The sequence below is a fragment of the Vigna unguiculata genome, chromosome 1 (assembly GCF_004118075.2).
Source record: "Vigna unguiculata cultivar IT97K-499-35 chromosome 1, ASM411807v1, whole genome shotgun sequence".
Taxonomy (NCBI): Eukaryota; Viridiplantae; Streptophyta; class Magnoliopsida; order Fabales; family Fabaceae; genus Vigna; species Vigna unguiculata.
Genome location: NC_040279.1, coordinates 30,343,166 through 30,365,151, shown reverse-complemented (window position 1 = coordinate 30,365,151; position 21,986 = coordinate 30,343,166). Strand labels below are relative to the sequence as shown.

Below are 21,986 nucleotides of genomic sequence, written 5' to 3'. Positions count from 1 at the left end.
AGTAATTTTTTTTATGCACCTCTAGAAAGATTATATGTCTTACAAAATATTGCTTAATTTATAGGTTCATTTATGTTCCCGCACCTCACACAGCTGATCGACTTTGCAATGTATTAGTTGATTGTTTGTTCGATTGGAATATTGATACAAAATTGTCTACTATCACTTTAGACAACTGCAGCACAAATGATAGCATGATTGAAAAAATTAAGGATAAGTTGAAGTTGGACACACTCATTAAGAAAGGGTCTTTGCTTCATATGTGTTGTTCAGCACATATCCTTAATTTGATTGTGAAAGAAGGGTTAGCCGTCCTAAAAGAAGGGGTGGAAAAAATTCGAGAAAGTGTAGCATATTGGACAGCAACTCCTAAAAGAATGGAAAAATTTGAGGAAACAGCTAGACAATTGCGAATTTCTTTCACTAAAAAGTTAAGTTTGGATTGCCCAACTAGATGGAATTCTACTTACAAGATGCTTGATATTGCCATATGTTATAAGGATGTGTTTTTTAGGTTAAAGCAACGTGAAGCTCAATACACTTCTTTGCCAACTGATATGCAGTGGGAATTTGCAAAGGATGTTTGTCGAAGGCTAAAATTATTTAATGACATCACAGAAATCATTTCTGGCTCCAAATACCCAACTGCCAACATCTTTTTCCCAAAGATTTGTGAGATCAAGATTGCAATAAATGATTGGGTTAAATCTCCTGAGATAACCATTCAAAATATGGCAATACAAATGTTAAAGAAATTTGAAAGTTACTGGAGTGTTATTCATGATATATTGGCAATTGCTTCAGTTTTAGATCCAAGGTACAAGATGGACATGTTAGAATATTATTTTTATAAATTGTATGGTAATGATTTTGATCTGAAACTTAGTAGGATTCGTCAAATGTGCTATGATTTGGTTTTGGAATATCAATCAAAAAAGAATGAAACTTCTTCTTATAGAGCTACATCATTGGAGTTGGGAAAGGATGTTGATAATGATGCGAATGAATTTTTAGAGTTTATGGCAAAAAAGAAAAAATCTAGAACTACAGTTATGAAAACAGAGTTGGATTATTACTTGGAAGAAGATAATTTGCCGGTTACACAAGAATTTGATATCCTATCATGGTGGAAAACAAATGGGTTAAAGTTTCCAACCCTTCAAGCAATTGCAAGGGATGTTTTAGCTATTCCAATAACAACTGTAGCTTCTGAATCTGCTTTTAGTACTGGTGGTCAGATATTAACTTCTCACCGTAGTCGACTTCATCATATTACTATAGAGGCTTTGATGTGTACAAGAAGTTGGATATGGAACTCAAACCATCTAGGTAAGTTACTCAAATTTATTAATATTTTTTGTTAGTATTTTTTGTGAATTCTCATCTAATATTCTACATTTGGTGTTTGTAGGTGTTAAAAAATTAAAAGGAAAAGATGTTCTCATGAGTGAAAATGAATCTGATGAATAAGGTACATTATATTCTAGTAATTAAAATTTTCAATTTCAATTATTATATCATATCTAATTTTTCATTTTTTTTCTATGTGTAGGTGGATCGAATGCAAATGAAACCACTGATCATTTGTAAAATTAATAAATATTTTGGTTATTATAAAATTTTAGTAATGTGTAATTTTTTAGCTTTTATATAATTATTTGAATTTTATTTAGTTGTTATTTGATACTTTAATTTGAGATTTATACTATTATAATATTTTTCTTAATATTTGACATCATGAAAATCAAAAAGAGTATGTTATTTTAATATTGAATATTTTGATAGTATCATGATTCCGTTGGTGTGATTTTTAAATTTTTTTTATAAAAAATATTTAATTGATATATGGAACAATAAAAAAATGGGTATGGGTATGGGTATAAGAAAATACCCGTTACCCGGTGGGGATGGGGATGGGTCAAAAGTTGTATACCCGTTGGGTTTGGGGATGGGGATGGGGATGGGATCATGATACCCGTACCCGCCCCGCCCCGTTGCCATCCCTAGTACACATATACCATTAAAATAAATTTAAATCTCTCAAAAAATATTTATGCACATTTACTCAAATAGTTAATATAATCTATTTTTAATTAAATATAGTTTTCATAAATAAATGAGTCACATGACAACATTATAGATATATCAAGAATAGGATTGGAAACATGAGTGACATAAAATAATTAAAATTATAATATTATATATGAATAAGTTCAGTATGGATAGTTTCAATTTTTAAAGTTAAATGCAAAATCTGATCCTATCTAATATTTTTTTTTATAGACTTTCGGTTTTTTATAGTTTTTTGTTGGATTAGAACAATTGAAAATCTTTACCAAAAATAGTGCACTAAACACAATTAAAATCAGTGTTATTAGAATGGATTGATCATCAACTCAGTCAATATACATATATAAAAACATGTCCACACACTATTATTGTATTGTACTAATCTAATGGCAAATTTATCTTTTGAAATATTTAGTCTTGGTTCAATCAGAATATTAAAAAAAAAAGTTGCAATCATATCAGAATGCACTTACCAAACAAGAAGAATTATACGTTGTATTGAGTACAGAAATAAAGAGAATAAAACTAGGAGGTAGGAAAAGAAAAAAATTAGTTCTGGTGTGTAAAATAAATACACAGGAAAAAAACAGTAAAGATTATTTAGTTTTAAAAAAATTAAAATATTCATAAAATGTTTAATTGAGGGCTATTATTATTTGTTTTCTCTAATTAAAAATTTTCAATTTTTAGCATTTTGATTTTTGTAAAATATTACTTTTAATTTTTAGAGTTAGACAATGTTAGTGACATTGACTATAATACATTGCCTCATGGACTTAATTGTGTGATATTATTTTCTAAAAGTTTATTAAAAATCTAAATATTTGAATCCTTTAAATTGAGGCAATTTTCCCTTTAATTAACATTTGTTATCTTTTAGTCCTAGATTTTGCAAAATGATATTTATAGTCTTCAGTGTCTCACAACACAATTTTGTATTTAGGTTCTTAGATTAACTCTTTTATGCAAGATGACCAAAATATTATATTCTAAATAACTTTTTAGTGAACAAAAAGTGAATAAACTTAAAAAAAAAGTACCATTCAATTAAATCCATATTAGAAATAATGATAAATAATTATATATGACATCATTAACATTTAATATTGTCTAACTTTGTGAGCTAAAAATAACATTACATAAAATTAAATAACTAAAAAAATAAAATATTTCAACAAAGAGAGTCAAAGTACTATATCCGATTGAAAAGAATAAAAACAAAATTTTAATAAACTTTAAGAAAATCATGTCACATTATTAAATCCACGTAAAAAATGTGAAATAAATATTAGTTTGTTACATGACCAATATCTTTTAATCCCACAGATTAACATTTCACAAGGGTATAAAATAAACTTTTTAATTAAGAACCAAAAGAAAATGTCAAAAAGGCTATATTTTCCGTACACACTTCGTTTTTTCAAATTTTCCTGTATATCATCTTAATCACACTATGCCACTTTCACTCTATCTACATATTATACTAAAATGTTGCATATCCCTATGTCACAAAATGGTGAGATTCACACGAAAGGATCTAAATTTGAATTCAATAACTGATACAGTAATTTATCATAGGGGGCAAAATAACCTCAGTCAAGCAAATGCTTTAATCATAATGACAATATGGGCTCAAAACTCCAAATACAGCTTTCAGTATAAAGACTGTTTTGGTTTCAGTATATGACAAAAAGAATTATCAAGAACAAATGCTTCAATGAAACTTTAGGGTAATTATGACCTCACAAAAAAATCTTTAAAATACCAGCACTCTCAATCTTTCTCTACACCGACAAAAAAAGACAATTGGGCAACATTAACTAATCAAGCTATAGGCTAAATTGGAAATTGCTGAAAGGAAGCTTATTGTTCACCAAATTACAAGGTACTCAAACCTCAATTACCATATGTGAAGATAGGGACTGGATTCCACAACAGCCACCTTATTCTTCTCACTTTATCATTTTAGAAAATTGGAAACCTTTATTACTTGTTGCGAACAGATTGTATTCCTCCATGGCAGGAGTCTCTTTTTTATTGCAACTATGGACATTTTCAACTTGATCTGCTGAACCTTTTGACCCAAAATCGCCAACAGTGTCTCCATTCAAAGATGTGTGCGCCGATTTACATCCTTTTGACAGGGCTACGGGTCCACCAAAATGAAACAAGGAAAAATCATTGTTATCGTCAAGTGACTTCGCAGAATTATCATGTATAACTTCTCCATATAATGCTGGTTTCTTGGAAATAGTTCCAGCTGGAACGACCCTTTCTGCAAAAGATCCATTAAGATGCTGTAGCAAAGAAGCTGGCTTGGAAACCCGAGTCCGTACCTCTGCATTCAAGACATTAGCTCTGGCAACTGGCTGATGAACAGGAACGGCAGGGTTGAAAATGGGAGTTGGTTGCTGCAAGGCTCCATACTGCAAGCAGAAGCGTGGGTCCTCATTCAAGCCATATCCAAGAGGGCTGGCATATAAATAGGGATTTGTGTGTGGGAAGGGTATCAACCCATTTGTAGGAGCTCCTGGCCATGAAACCGGATTTTGATGGAAATAACCCATTGTTGAAGGAGCTTGAAATACTGGAAAATGAATATTTTGGTTTGACAACGGTGGAAGCATACTTTGAGGTTGAGAACACACATTAGTGGTGGGAAAACAAGCATCAAAATTTTGGGCAGTTTCCACATGATTCCCAAATGCATAATTTCTTGTGCCATCAAAGGACGGACCAATCAGTGAACTTGAGCTTCTTACCAAACCCTCCTCGTTTGCATTCTCGTTATTCTCTGTGGCAACTTCATGACAATCGGACAATATATTTTCCATGTAATCCAAATTATTTCTTACTTCAGATTGCCGGCCAACATCTTCTGAATCTGATGTGATTGAGGATTCCGTATTTTCATGGTTTGACGAGGTGGTATTGTTATCACCCTCACTTAAACATAATGAACAGTTATCAGAGCTAAAAGTGCTACTTTGAGTGGGATCAGCAGAACTGTTTAAGGCAAAGCCTCCAGTTGAACATATTCCAGGTTCCTCTGAAGCAATTTCCATAGAGCTACAGGAACCTTCAGCTTCTACGTGAAAATTATTTTGACACCTTTCATCCACTCCACCAAATCTCTTTGAACTACATTCCTCAATATCATTTTCACTTGACTCAGCAGCTTCTCCAATAGATGACTTGATCAGATCAGACTGAGTTCCTTGAACTTTAGTGGACCTCAAAATAACATCAGACTCAAAATTACTGCTGTGATATTTCTTCTGAGATTCAGTAGGCTCCCAAACTCTCTTTGATTGAAACAAATCCCGGCCAGGATAGTTCCCCAGAATGATTTTGTTTTTGGATCTTCCATTACTCTCGTGCATATAGTCTACTTGATTATTCTTGGTACCTCGATAAAATTGCTTGGATGTATCCCCTGCAGATTCAGACTGACAAGTAGGCTTTGTCTCCCGACTAACTCTACTCACTGGAGAATGTTGCTCAACCCTTGTCTTATATTCATTATTCAAGCTACAGCTGCAAGAATGAATATCACATCTCTCATTTGTCCGATTCTTGGAACTATAAAACTTCTCATTAAACTTGGGAGGACCACCATTTCGACCATTTGATTTTGTTGGAACATTAATCCTTGATAGCCTATTCAACCCATTCATTGTCCTCGATGATGTCATAAAACTCTCTCCATAATGTCTTGGTTCAGATCTGCCAACCATCACAGTATTTTCTGAAACAACTGTGTATCGCCGTCTGTCAGACCACTTCATAGACATATCCTGTTGAAATTCTTTCCTACATCTTAATCTTCTATGAGAAAGCATTGATTGTTCAACTGTAGACTGATCCATCTCCTCTTTTGCATCTGAAATTTCTCCCTCACAATCATCGAGAGAGAGGTCTTGTGGTTTCAAAGTTTTATCCTCATCGCACAATTCTTCACCTTCGATTTTAGGTGAATCATCCCTCAATAGATTAGCCTCTTCTGTTTCAATAACTAAATTCCTGCAGTCATTAGGACAATTTTGCTCCACATCAGCAACTGCAGACAATTCTTCCTTTGTGATTTCAGGAGAACCAGGAGCATCATTTGACTCAGAACACCTTTTTTCTTTTTCTTTTCCTTTTAGTCTTTCCTTCCTCCTAAGCTTTTTCTCCCTTTCCTTTGTCCTTCTCCTCTCTTTGCGTTCTTCTTCTTCTCGTTTTTCCTTTTCTTCTTCTTCAAGAAGCTTCATCTATAGACAAATAAACAAATTCATACAATTGGGCTTTATGAAGTGTAATTCAAAAAAAGAAAACAAGAGTTTTTTTTCCTGTCCCCAACAGCCTTTTCCCTAAAAGCATAATAACAAAGACCTGTTTTTCCAAAGTAATGATTTCTCTGCAAGCTACATGCACTCGATCCTCCAGCAGTTTTAGTGCAAGACAGACGAATATGCTGTGTGCATTTTGGCGTGCTGTTCCTTCTCTGAAAGCCTTTTCAACCTGAAGGATAAGACACGGTCAGTGACTGATAAAGAAGGGCACGCACAGAAAATAATATTTGAATCTAAACATGCCTGCTCTTTGAAAATAACAGTGGCAGCATCTAGCAGAAATTCTCGAGCAAGTTCAGGGCTTTTTGCATGCTTTTGGGGACGGGCACATTCTCCATCAAGCTCATTCCCATCCTTGTCAATTGAATCATCATCCTGAGAATACATAATATAACATGAAAACTTATCTGACAAATTCCTTATGAGTAATTATCAAAATCAAAAGAATGATGGATAATTAACAAGGTTTATTTTCCTTGAGAAGCTTGAATTACCTCTTCTTCCTCAGCCTCTTCAGCATGCTCAAAGAATCTTCTGATACTTTCCCCTTTTGTGATTGTAACATAACCATCTCCTACAGTTAACCTGCAATGTACACACTGTTGACCCTTCAATGAATGAGCTTTAACAGAAAATTCAGTACATCGTCCATCTAATCTCCAAGCTCTGAGGGTGACAAAACATGCACTCAAACCACCAAGATCCAGGCCACTGGCTCGAACACATCCATTCAATCCCACATTCTCAAATTCCAAAATGTCAGATTTTCCTTCGGTTGTCCCCACAGCCCACTCAAAGTGATGATATGTTCCTGATGCATCAGCAAATGTCTGACGCCAATCAGCTTGAACTGAGTCATCAGATACCTAATAAAAGTGAATGGCAGATGTCATTTTAGGTAGAAGTTCTAATATAGTTGCCAATAGCTTTGATGAAACAATCTGTCATAGATACTCCGTAGATAATTCCACTAAAACCTCAACCACTGTAGATTTTACAGGATAGAAATGTGCAAGTCACACCTCATATTGAAAGGCGGAGTCAGCAACACAAAACCAGCTCGTGCAACGAGGTTCTCTGCGCATGCGCTTCAATTCTTTTAGTTCCTTGAATTCTCGAATAACATTTCTTCTACAGTCTCTGCAGAATCTCTTGCTATCAAACCTGATATAGATATGGTAACACATCAGTAAAAAATAAAAGCATAGAGCATCCTTTGAAACATACAATTGTGTACATGTACATAGGGAAAAAGTGATCTCACCAAATACTATACAACTTTGATGCAAAGTTTCATATATATTTTCTGATGGTGACAAAATAGATTAAATTGTGCTAGTAATGAAATAGTAGGCATTGCTTTTATGTATTCAAATGAACATTAGAAATATGTTCAAAAGAGAGACAAAAAAAATGTATTTCTATAATCTAACTGCAATAGAACAAAGAGCCATTTGATGATAGAAAGCAGCAAGTTCTCTGACCCAGTAGAACAAGACAGTAACAGACACAACGTAAGAAAATTTAAATAAACAGTATGGAACATAAGGTTATACTTAATATTTCATGCTGACAGAAAATGTAACTCCAGAAAATACACTTAAATGCTATTTAAACCAGCATTAATCTAAAAAACAGTGAAGTGAATCTATAATAGATTAAGTTTTTCTTATTTATATAAAAAATATATAGTTAACATTCTAACCCACCACAGTGCCTTTGTCAAAATCCCTCTGAAGGTCCCAAAGCCTCCTTGTCCATTATTTATATCCAATACACTCTTCTTCAAATTCTTTTCTTGTTTCTTGGTCGTTCTTAGCTCAGGTTCCATTAATTACGGATCTCATTATACTCCCTCCACTTGTGTTTTTTTAACAAATCCCGTAACAAACAAACAACATCACAATCAGAAAAAGGACAGTAACGTGTTGGCTAAATTATCGCCCTAAAACTTAATGAAAAATATTAATCACCACATCATTTGAGTAGAGAATAATGTCAAGTTTAAATCCTAACAACAGCTCACCTGTTAATTTATCTTCTCGTAATTGGATGAAAAAAAACTCTCACATAACATAACCAGTTTTTATCTAGATGTCCATATCTGCACTCCACAAAGTCCCAAAATATCTAATTGCCTACAACAAAATCATCCTTTCTCGTCCAAACTACTTGTGTTTACAATCCACAAGTACCAAGTATCCAATTCCTAAACTTCGCAATTGCATAAATAATGGAGTCTAATAACAAACTGAATCATTCCAATTCTCCAGGATTTTACATTACAATAGTTCTAGCAAGAACAACAACTGTTTCTGGACAACTTTTAATCATACAATTTCTAATCTAAACTATCACAAACAAGAATCAGGTCAAAACCTTCAATATCAGATGGGCTTTGCCAGGAAATACAATTAATAGATTCATCCTTTGGTTGACCATGGGTAAATAACTCTGGGGCAATATAAAAGCAGACAGTTAACACACATTCAACAAAGAATGAAAGACATCACATTACTAACTGAGATAGAACACGCAGCTCTCCCCTCAAGCAGCCTATCCATGATATTTCTTTTTTTCAACCAATAAATCCATGAATCGCTACAACATTTCTCATAACATTTCCCATTATACGACATAGTCATGTAAAAAACTTTTTCCATTAGTACAGCACTATATTTACTCATATTTACTGCATTTGGAGTATTCTGCTGGACAATTTCTTTAGCTTCATGCCTATATGATAGATTCCCCGTTCAACTTTTCAAGCACCAAAGGCAGCTCAATTGTTCTAAAAACCAACATATAGCTAGTTGAGTTCAAATCACTTGTACAGAATGGGTAAAAAATCAAACCCCCAAAATCTTTATTTTCTTATTATTTCACTGACTCTTTTGACAGTGATCTTATCACAGACAGACACACTCCAGAAATTTATTGTAAACCTTTCAAAGGAACTTTGCATGTCAATTTCAACTGTATGACCAGATTGTAATAATAAAATTTATATTATTAGTAACAATCCTCACTCAACTAACTGTGAGGAATGGGCAAATGGATAGATACCTGTACATAAGTCTCTCAATAAAATCCTCTTCTTTCATTCTTAGAAGGGAAAGTCGTGTTTCCTCTCCCAGTGCTGACCAAAAATCTAGTAGTGTGTCACATGAAAGTCTGGCAGTATGCAAGGCACATGTTTCTCTTGTACCATGTCCTCTACCGTAACTGGCTATTCCTTGGCTTATCCAACCACGGCCTCCCCCACCACAGGCATCAGGATAAAGAAGTTCCCTTTCCCGCTCCCTGGAACGTGCCCCATCGAATACCTAACACATGTGAAAAAGTTTAGCTACCAACAGGGAAAAGAATGGCATAAGGATCCAATATAAATGAGCCACACTTACAATTTGCAGTCCTTTCAAAGACTTTGAATACAAGTAGCAGCTCATTAGCGTTAAAGAGCCATCACGTGCTGTAGTCAAACCTCCCCAAGGATGGATTGATGGATCTTGGATTTCATCTTGACATCCATTGATAATGCTTAATCCTTCATTGTTTAGCTTTCGCAAACCTCCGGATCTGTTGCAAGGAAAGTGGCCATCCACCCCTTCTTGTTGCAAAGATTTCCCATGAGTAGCAATCTGCAGAAAACCTTCAAGAAGTAATCCATTACACCTGGAGCAGTACATATTTTTACGAGCTTGCTCAAAAAGGGATTGCTTGTCTATCCTCAACAATTTTTGCCGAGCTTGCAGTGACAGCTCACTCCAAAACTGTATCACAAAAACGTAATAAACCAATAAGAGACGATGTAAGCATGTCAAAGTTGAATTTTTATCAAGAGAACAAGGTCAACGTCAACTATGTTCACTATCATTGATTTGCTTGGAAGGTTGGATATGACAGAGACATAAATACAACACAAAATAGAACAAGATTTAAATGGCCTCCACGACTATGTTTCATTACAATCCTTGATATTGTGAAATATTGTTTATAAATATGGTTAATGCAGCCACAATTGTGGCCATGAAGCAATTTTCAAAATCCAAAAACAATGCGTAGCAAGAGTATACATGCAAGAACAATAAGATAGTAAGAAAAAAATTAAATCTACAGTGAGAGAGAGAGAGACATTATTGTTTCAACATTTTAATTGTTATGAAGACATAAAATAATATGTCTCATTATTGCAGTAGTGTACCATCCCTATTAGTGTAAAGTTTAAAAAATAAATAAAAGTTAAAAACCGGGAGGACATGGGTAGAAGTATCTGTAATTGTCCCAATATCCTGTACTTTGAAAACCATTTTGAAGTTCGTCTGATTCATTGTTGACAATTCATTGCCCAGCTAGGAAAATATATTCCAGGAAAGGAGTATGAAAACTTTGCAGATATCATTCAATGGGCAACACAACAAAAGGAACAAGTAACAAAAAAAATTGTGTTAAGAGTCACTGAAATGACATTTATCAATCAGAAAAAATACTGAAAGTAATCAAACTAGTGTTCCAACAGAAAGATCCAATATAAACCCAACCAAACCACCACTATTAACACAATAACCAATCTAAAACAGTGATTCCACCACAATCCAAAATCCAATAAGAAATAAAAAATAAAAACTATAAAATGTCAGTACCTTTTGGAGTTGATTGTAGCAAACATCGGTGGAATTCTTCGACCAGAATCCATTTGAAGAAACTGTACACTGCGTCCTCGACGAGTCATTAGTGAGTTGTTCATTCCTTTGTGCTAATCCCGGCATTTTCAAAACTCCTCGATATTCATTCACAACTCATGACAAATTAATCTATTGTGAAATTCACATAAATCAGATACGAAAATAAAACAAGCTGAGAATTAATAAAACGCAACCAGAACTAAACAGATAGATCGAAATGAATATTTTTATAAATTAAAATCGAACCGGAGAGATTATTGTTTGAAGGAACACCCAACCACGATCGAAGATTCTGGAGAATTGGGTGTGAGAGAGAGATAAAGGCGCAAGGGTTTTTGATCGATGGGGATTGAGACGAAGAAGATGAGATTTGGGGTGTGAGCGACTGCCTGTGTGAATGAATATAATTTTGTGGAGAAAAATAAAATGAAAATTTGGCTTTTTGGTGCATTGGTAATTAGAAATGCTGCTACTCTCTTTATAGGCGCGGTTAAAAACTCAAAAGCAACAACAAAGCCCATTCTTTGTTACTTATCACCTGGTATTGTATAAATTAGGTAGTACCATCATATTAAAATAATTAATTAGGGATTATAAATCATAATTCACAATTTCTATGAAAAAAAAGAAAGTCATCAAGTTGTGGATAGTGAAAACATAATTCATTGTTTAACAGAAGAGGATTTTCTTCTATTTTGTTTCTTTTATATATATATATATATATATATATATATATATATATATATATTAAAATGAAATATAAATATTAATATATTTTAAGATTGTTATAACAAGAAACATACCATGTCATCATTTAATATGTATATTATTAACTTTTTATTATTTTTAGTTTAACAATTAATTTTGAATTTTAATTCATACATATATAATTTAATTGTGTTAGTCACATAAATAAAGTGAAAGGACAAAAATAAATAAAAAATAGCAATTAAAAATCTACTAAGGAAAAAAATATTAAAAAATATATAAATTAATTTTTTTTTGCACAAATATGAATTATTTATACATAAAATTATATCATCAATTATGTTATAATTTTTTTACGGGTGAATTGGACTTTCTTTTTTTTAAGATTTATAAAAACTTTCAAATCAAAATCTTGATTGAATCATCTATGAGTGAAAAGGTAAAGAAAACATAAAGGAGTACATTATGAAAATGTCTAATCTCAGGTCAAAACTAAAAAAGCATTATAGTTAGAGCTATATAATGACTTGCTTGTGCACCTAGTTTTAGTTCGATTCTTGAAACTATAAAACTTCTCATTAAACTTGGGAGGAGTTCAAGGTGAGTTATAATACTTAGAAAGATAAATGGACCTTGAATTAATTGATTTCTCACTGTGTGCAAGAGGAGGAAAGGCAGCAAAGAGAGAAGATTGAAAGTGCTCATAGAGCGTCAAACTTTCAGAATAGGAAGAGAAAGAATAATAAGGATGCTGCATAAAGGACTTCTCAGCAAAAGAAAGTAAAAAAGGATAAGAACACACCTACTTGCTTCTTTTGCAAGAAGTCTAGACACATGAAGAAAGAGTGTCCCAATTACGCCTCATGACGTATAAATAAAGGTAATTTTCTCCTTTTGTTTGTTCTAAAGTTAATTTAGCTTTTGTATCACATGATACTCGGTGGGTAGATTTTGGAGCTACTACGCACATAAGTGTATCCATGTTGGGTTGCTTTTGAAGTCGACCGCCAAGTGATAATTGAAGATTTATATATGTGCGATGGCAACAAGGTTCACAATAGAGGATATTGGAACATTTAGATTACAGTTGAAAATTGGATTTTGTTTAAATTTATTTTAGACTTTTGTTATATTGTCTTTTAGGCAAAGTTTAATTTATATCTTTAGTTTGGAAAATTTTGGTTTTTCTTATTCATTTGAAAATAATAAATTAATTCTCTATCAAAATTGAGATGTTATTGGTTCTGGTTCTTTAATTGATAATCCAGACTTACTAGATGTAGTAGGTTCAAATAAAGAAATTTTTTATATTAATTCTCATGGTACGAAGCATAAAATAAATGAGAACTCAGTCACCTTATGGCTTATGGCATAAACATTTAGGCCATATCTTTACACAGAGAATTCAAATACTTATGTCAAACTTTGAGGTTTGCATTGAATGTACTAAGAGTAAATAAACAAAATTTAGAAAATTAGAAGCCCTTTACTTTGAGGTTTGCATTGAATGTATTAAGAGTAAACAAACAAATTATAAAATTTAGGAGTTGAAAGGACTAAGGGTGTTTGGAATTAATTCACACATATATTGTGGACCATTCCCTACAACATCATGGAATGGGAAGCAATATTTGATTACTATCATAGATTATTATTTAAGGTATGACTACCTATTTTTAATTCATGAGAAGTCTAGATCCCTAGACGTTTTTAGATCTTTTGAAGCTGAAGTTAAGCTTTAACATGAAAAAAAAATTAAGGCTATCAAATATGATTCTAGGGTATTGTTAGAAATTTTATTTTTAATAATTAATCTGTGTTATACATATTATTTATAATATTTATATTAGTTATTTATGTTTAATTTGACTCATAAAAATTAATTTCATTTTAATGGGTCTTTAGACTAGTAATGGTAAAAACTTATATGGACTTAAATAGGTGAAAATCAAATTTTGCTGGTAAGGAGTTAATGGGAGCCCTATAGGCTTACAATCAGAAGGATGGTCAAGGTCATTGGCGGACCTTAAGAGGAACTAACGGGGGCATGAGCCCCCATTTTTTTTTTTTACATTTATATATTTAATATATTTTTTTAAAAAAATTAATATATATATATATATATATATGTAAGAAAAAATATTTTCCTTTTGTTGTCCATATTTATTTTTAAATTTTTTAATTTTACCTTTTAAATATTTTTTAAATAAAAATAGTTATTTTATTAGTATTATATTTTAAATGATTATTTGTTTAATTTTACAATTTTTTATTTGATTACTATTTTAAATTTAATCATTATAAAAAAAATAATTATAGTAAAATTACAAAAATTATTTATATTTTATTTTATAATTATAATAATAACATAATTATAATTTTATTAGTATAAAATAAGTAAATACAATGTTTTTAGTTTATATAAATATTTTGAAATTACTCTTTGGATTCTTGTTTTTGTTCAAAAACAATAAGTTGGTCTTCCAGTTTTTCTAGTCTAAGTTTGGTCATCATTTTTTTTAAAATGATGCATTTTGTCATTTTTTTCGTTAATTTCTTGAATTGGATGAATGTTTTTTCATCAAAAATGAAGTTGTGAATAAAGATGGTTTGTTTTGTTGGTGTAATCTACATAATCCTCGTGTCAATTTTGATGAAAATTTTTTGCTCTGCTTAAAAAATTTTAACGAAAAAGATCAAATTGCATCAATTTTTAAAAAATTCAGACCAAATTTAGACTAAAAAACTCTAGATGACCAACTAGACATTTTTTAAAGAAAAAATGAATAAAAAAAGTAATTCAACCAAAATTTTGGCACCCCCAAAATATTGGTCGAAGATATGCCACTGGCTATGGTCCACTAGATGCCAAATTAGGAGCACACGTCGTCACTTTGTCTCTTTACCAATAGAGGAATATCAAGTCCTATTAAGGAATTTGGGGATTTGACTGAGGAAGATCATTGCATCAAAAGACTATTCCACTACAACCTTCGGTCAATACCAAGATGGAAACATGTTTGTTTTAGAATACAAAGATATTGATAATCTGATGCAATGCTTGTTTGTCTTGTATTGATAATAAAGAAATATTATTAAGATTAATTGCAACAATTACGCGTTATAAGATTTCATTGACTTCCTCCTTCAAGACCACACAAATACTAGGTGTATCTCTTCGTGCAATTCTCTTGGTACTTTCAATTCCTCTAACCAAATGATCATTGGGAGAAATATAATAGGTTAAACCATATGTTAAACCTCTCCCAGAAGAATGCCTCTGCGGAAACATGTTGCATTGCTCAAAATTGCTAGATCCTGCAAGAAATATTAATAAAACAAAACAATAAAATATACTGAGGACCTCACCACTCTTCTAAGTGTTTCACACAAATTTCACTCGTGTATCACACTTATAGGCTTTCTACCAAAAGTACTCTTTTGTCTTTTTTAATTCAAATTCCCTTTAGCGCTTGGTAAAGAACTTTAGTAGCTTAAAAAATAGTGAACAAACAATGTGAAAAACATTGAGATTTAAATCTTCACTCAAGAGGTCAAACAAAATACAAAATTTTAGACAAAACTTAAAATCTTAAAAAGACACAATAAAAAAATTAGAAAATAATAGCACTATCAAAAGGAATTAAATGAGACAACGTGAAAACTCTAAAAAGAGGACTGAAAGCAAATCAACAAATGAAACAAACCATAAGCAAAAATAGTGCAACAAAAACACTACATGCACTCTTCAATTTTACTTTTATTTTTTTGCTATTGGATCCTTACGTTTTCTTTTACTTTTCTTTCAATAATATTTGTTTCCTTTTGACTTGGATTCACTATTCTTTCTTTTCTTTTTAACTTTGCAGTTCAAGACAAATAAAGAAAACCAAACAGAATGCCCTTAAAACACCAAAATTTATGCAAAATCAAAGTAAACAACTAATTGTAACTATAATTAAAAGAAAAACACAAAAATAGATAATTCTCATGAATCAAATGTACAAATACACAATTTAAACAAACAGCATGAAGAACACGAAAAAATTAAAAACTCAACGAAATTAGATAAAACCGTAAGCGTTTCGCTCCTTACAAAATTCTAAGAACAATAAACCGAACATAATTTCAAAACAAGCACATATGACAAAAAAATAAGATAAAAGAGGATATTCAAACAAAAACAAAACCTTGTTCTAGATACCAAATGATATTATCCTTTGAAGAAAGAGTACGATCGTTACTAAACTTTAATTCCCTTTGTAAAATGATTAAATGAATAAGATAATATCAAAAGATATATAAGAAGAACATATAATAAGACAGGGATGAGAGAGCCACAATCTAACAGATTGATAAGTAAAGTGAAGATTCACCACAAATAGGTCACTCTTTGATAACGCCACAATTAATAAGATTAATAAGTCAATGAAGATTAGCCACAAAGATATCAATCTTTAATAAGAACCTAAGGCTAAAGCCAAGAGCTAAAAGAATCCTTTATTTAATAAACTCAAATTCAGTATATTACTAAAAGTGTTTACATCAACTCTTGGTACCTTTATATATAGGTATATGAGTTTAAAAAAACTTAGAAATCCTATAAGAAAGACCAAGTCCAAAAACATAAAAACATAAACTAATTTGTAAAAGAAAATCCAATGCCAATGATTTCTCGACAACGGTGGTGACTAAGTTGGAGGAGGAGAAGGATAAAGATAAAGAGGAAGAAGAAGAAAAGGAGGAAGGGAAACATGAGGAGGAAGAGGAAATGAAGAGGAGAAAGAGGAGGAAATGAGTTGAAAGTGGTAGCAACATTGGACATGCAACCAGGAGGAGAGGAGGAAGAAGATTCAATTAAAACATTTATCAAAGATTTTTTCAATTATCAAAATTCATAGGTAATTTTTAACTTATATTTATTAACAAATTTACCGTCATCTGTAATTATCGACAAATTTCATAATTCATCTATAAAATTTTGTGTTATATATAATATGTTGAAAAACTCGATTTACCCATAAAATTTAACTATTATTGACCGATTATGTTTTTCGGTAATAAACAATTTATAATATTAATGTACAGATTTTCTTATAATGTTTTTCGATAGTACATTATTATATTTACTATTTTAATTGAATATTAAAAGATATTTATTACGAGTAGGTTAAGTTGATTTCAATTATGTTGAAAACATATATGACATAATCATTTTTCTTAAAAGTAGCATATTACATCATAAAACTTGAATCAACTTAATCCATACAATTAATATTATTTGTAGATTTTTACATCGGTTCAAGTTTTAATTAAGATAAAAAGTCTCTTAATATAATATTGAGTTAATTTTAATACAATTGAGTTGTTTTAAAGAGTATATAACATTAATTGTGATATTAACTCATGTTGCATGTCTCACTTTCTATATCAATTAAAGTTTGATATAGAATTTTTTTTATTATATATATTGGTGTAATTTATATCGAATTTTTAACAAATATAAAACATCCTTGTAATAAACATCTAACTAATTTGCTGACTATCACTAAGATAATAAATAATTATTATTTGCAAGTACATAGTAAATCATGAACTTTTGAAAGTCAAAATTTATTGACATAATTAAATGTTGTGAAGTGAAAAAGGTCAAATAAATGTTTTTTTATTAAGAAAACACATATAAATACAATTACTATTTTTAATATTATGTATCACCCGAAAATCTGTTATAAAACATTTTTAATTATAGTATGAACATTCTTTTTAAATAATTAGTCTTCCTTTCTCATCTTATTTACGAATTATTTTATATACAAAAATTATAAAAATTATCTAGCTCATTCTTCACATAAATTAATCAAAATATATTCTAACTATAAATATTTATATTTTATATTAAAAAATGATATATATATATATATATATATATATATATATATATATATATATATATATATATATATATATATATATATAACTCATTAAAGTTGTTTCTTCCCTGGTAAAAAGTTCACAACAAACTGTTTGTCAACTAATTAAACATATTCCACATTTACATTTTATATTACAAATTTTAATCATTATTTTCACATTATAACCATTTGTCTATTTATTTATTATATATTTATTATTTATTTATTGATTTTGACACGCGTTACCACTATATTTTTCAATTAAAGTTCATCTATTCTTTTAGTTAATAAAATATATTTTGATGAAACTAAATTAATTATTAAATAATCAAGTTCTATATAAATATTTATTTTATTAAATATTAAATAACGGTATCATTATTTATATATAGTAATGTGTGTTATAAATTAAATTTGATAATATTGAATGAAACATTCTATTATCCTCTATTATACAATATATTATAAAAAAAAAATCACAAATAAATGTGACATGTTGACATCTAGTATTTATAATTTGGTTGGTTTTAATTTTTATCGAAACTTATTCATATTAAATAAAAAAATTAAATGAGGTTTACTTTGGTTTTAATTTAATATAGAATTTGAAATAAAATAAGTCAATGTTCTTTTTGTTTGGTTTGGATAACTTTTGCTGTTATCATAAAATTTCTCACATTTTTTACGAAAAGAAAGTGCTTCACAATTTATAATGCAAAATTTTCAAATGAAAATATATGTTGTATATTTTTTTAAACAATTATTTACATATTTAAAATTTTAATTTTCTAAATTAATTACATATTTTAGCATTTAAAATCTATTATATAAATTGTATTATCATGTTTTGAAAATATATTATAAATGCAATATAATTAAATTTAATGTAATCTTAAAATATATATAATCCCAATTTGAGTACAAATGTCTTATTTTATAATTAGCTTGTCTTGAGTGTTAGTATGAATGTCGAAATTAGTTGGTCTAGGTCAAAGAATTGAGACAAATTGACTCATGTCTAAGAATCAAGTCGACACTATAAGAAAAGTTTTAAATAATGATCAATTTTAGTACAAAAAATAATTAGTCACTATACTGACCAATTTAAATATTAATTTATAAATTAAAATTTATTGGTAACTAAAACAGTGATATTATTGGTAACTAGTGGTAATACCAATTTAGATACCCAAGTCGAACCAAGTCGACCTAGGCCTACATGGTGTTGAGTCTGCAGGGTCTAGTCAAGTGAAGTCGATCTGAGTCTAAATTGACTAAAGTTAGCTCTGGTCCATGTTGATGTGAGGCAACCCAAATTCAAGTTGAGCGAGTGAATGAAACTCATATCGAACATGAGTCAGCTTGGATCTAAGTCAAGTAGAGTCAATCTGAGTCATGTCTAACAAACTCAACAATCAAATATATTTAGATTGATCTATTGGATCTAATTTAATTTATAATCTAGATTTAATTCGTTTTTCAATCATACAAATGATTAATATTATTCATGAGATACATTGAAAGTGCTTCTATATCAAGTGGTTATATATTATTAAATTGTGGTTTGTCCTAATTTTAGGGGTCTTTGTAAATGATTTTTTTTTCTTCCTTCTAGTACCTCAAGTTTGATGTATAAAGGTGATTTTAGCAAAGTTTAAATCTTAGACTAGCTGGACTACAAGATGTAGTTTATGCGTGAGTTATGTTTTAAGGGTGTGGGTCATTATGTTTGATCTGTCAACTTTATGTGGTTTAAATGTTAATGAAGACCCTCAAACATTTAAACATTTATAAGTAGGTGTGTTAAGAATCCAAGTGTGAGTTTATTCCCACATTGATTAAAAATGAAAAAGTAGAGTGCTATATAAGGATAAATATTCATAAACTCATTACCTAAAGTCTTGGGTTGAGAATGATGTCCATATCTTGTATGATTGGACTTAGGTCTCATTGATGTTGTATCTCTCGTAAGGAGTAAACCTGTTTCTCTTTAGACCTAACAAGGTGCACTGAGAGATAGAAATGGACATAGTAGTATGATATGAGCTTAACTATTTTATTTCTTTCTTCAAGTAAACATTTATACATGTTTTTTATATTTAGTGTGTTGGATTATAGCACGTTCTTAATTATAGTCTCATCATCCTTAATTATTTTTCTTTATCTCCAATGTCGAAAGTTCGTCACGTTTCTAAATTCTTGTGGTTCTATAATCTTGTGGACAACGATTTGAGTCAGAGAAAACAAATGAAATCTCTCTTTTGAAGGGTTCTAACTCTTTGAGGTAAAATTTTGAGATAGATAAATAGTTTTGCATCATATATTAATTGTGGATTGTGTTAGTTGTTTAACTAATAAAACTATGGTACTTTTCTAAAATGATCCCAAACATTTCGAATTTAGGATTTTTATCTAACACAACAATTTTGCTTGAAATGTGACGCAATTAATCCTATTGACGACGTAATTAAGAAGGAATTGATTGAATTCGCTTTTTCTTAGTGAGTAGTAAGTTTACCTACTCATGATTTTGAAGTGTTTTCAGAAAAACAAATAATTAGTAAACAAGTTATTTGGCGATTTTAGTTTCTACTAATAGTTATGAAGGAAGAATAATATTTATAAAGACTCCAATTGAGTTGCTTATTTTTTATCCTTGGTTATTAATGAATGTTTTAAATAATTTTGATATTGATGTACACTTTTTCACTAGCTATATCAATAAGATAATATTATATAATTTTGTGGATATTAAGTAAATCATTATTTTCTTCCTTGTAATATTTCAATTTTGATCTCTAATGATGTTTTTAATAGATACATCTTAGACCAGCTAAACTATAAAGATATGGTCTTTGGTTTTGAAGCTTTTCATCTTCTTGGATGATTTCCTCGTTCATTAGAGATGACAAAGATGTTTTTAGATTTGTAATGATATTGAATTTAAAGTGTTTTATATTTTCATAATTATTGTACGTTGACTAATTTAAGATTGAAAAATAGATAATGATATTATATTATGTATTTGATTATTAGTTTGAATTTTCCTTTTTTATAATAAGCATCAACTACCCATGTTTCGAGTTGTTTAAATTATTTGGAAGTTGACTTTATTTTTATTTATTTTTTCATGAGTTTGGTTTGATCTTTCAAGTCTTTGTATTTTTAATAAAAAAATTTATGTGATAACAAATAATAATTATTCTTTGGAGTGTAAATAGTTGAGAAGTACATAATCATGCATGATTTTATTTTTAAAAAATTATAAAGATATATATGTGTGTTAATTTTAATTTAAGAATTAATGCATTGTGACAATTTCATAATAAGTAATTTAATTATTCATTAAACACAATTTAAATAATTTCATTCAATTTTACTATTATAATGTTGAAATTTCCATACACTACTATAAGATTTTGAAGTATCCTTATTTATTTATATATAAACTACTAGAAATTCTCATATTACATGATATTTTTTTTTGTAAATTTGTTAAAAATATTTGCAATAAAATACTTTTTTCTACCTCTTTTTTAAGAATCTTAATTGACAGATAATTCTTTCGTGGGTAATTATTTCTTACAAAATTATAAAATTTACAAATATTTTCTACCAACGTCGAAAAGTGTTTTATAAAAATTATTTTACAAAATAATTGGTAGCAATTTCTTGCAATTTTTTTTTTCTCAACCAAATTTATAAGTATTTTCCACGAAAAAAAAATTTAAAAGAAAATTAGCAAGAAATATGAGTTTTTAAGTAAGGAAAAAGTTATTTTGACACCATCATTTTTAAATAACTACCATTTGACACCAACTTTTCTAAATAAAATATTATTATTTAAATAAAATATTAATTTATATGAGTGTCAAATGGAAGTATTGGTGTCAGACTACCACGTACTTTTTAAGTAATGATAGAGAGAGTTTATTATTAAAGCTATCAAAAGTTTATTTTAAATATTAAAACATTATATAACTAACATTGATGTTAAAAGCTTAATATTCATTAAACACAAAAACTCGTTGATTAAATTCACTTGCACGGATGACTGATGTAAAGTTAAACTTACCACAAATAAGATTTATTGTCAAGTGTTTTGATATCCATAATAGTCAAGCATAAAAGGAGATGAAAGATATTTTGAACTAACACCTGATTTTTTCTGAATTTTCATTTTCTTACATTTGATTATCATATGCCAAATTTTGGTCTCCATCATTCATTACGTGTTCAAACATATATGTTTCGAAACAAATGCGAGAGCAAGC

General features: G+C 29.8%; 1 protein-coding gene across 1 annotated transcript; it reads right to left on the bottom strand.

The window, feature by feature from the left end:
• Positions 1-3,657: 3,657 nt before the first annotated feature.
• LOC114174541 lies at positions 3,658-11,571 on the bottom strand. The gene is made up of 9 exons (XM_028059379.1): positions 11,336-11,571; positions 11,048-11,218; positions 9,809-10,177; positions 9,471-9,730; positions 7,427-7,568; positions 6,899-7,270; positions 6,648-6,779; positions 6,445-6,573; positions 3,658-6,323 (listed from the first exon to the last, which is right to left on the bottom strand). Exons 2-9 carry the CDS (start codon positions 11,171-11,173, stop codon positions 4,023-4,025), a joined length of 3,831 nt encoding a protein of 1,276 aa, XP_027915180.1. The 5' UTR covers positions 11,174-11,218; positions 11,336-11,571; the 3' UTR covers positions 3,658-4,022.
• Between the last annotated feature and the right edge of the window lie 10,415 nt (positions 11,572-21,986).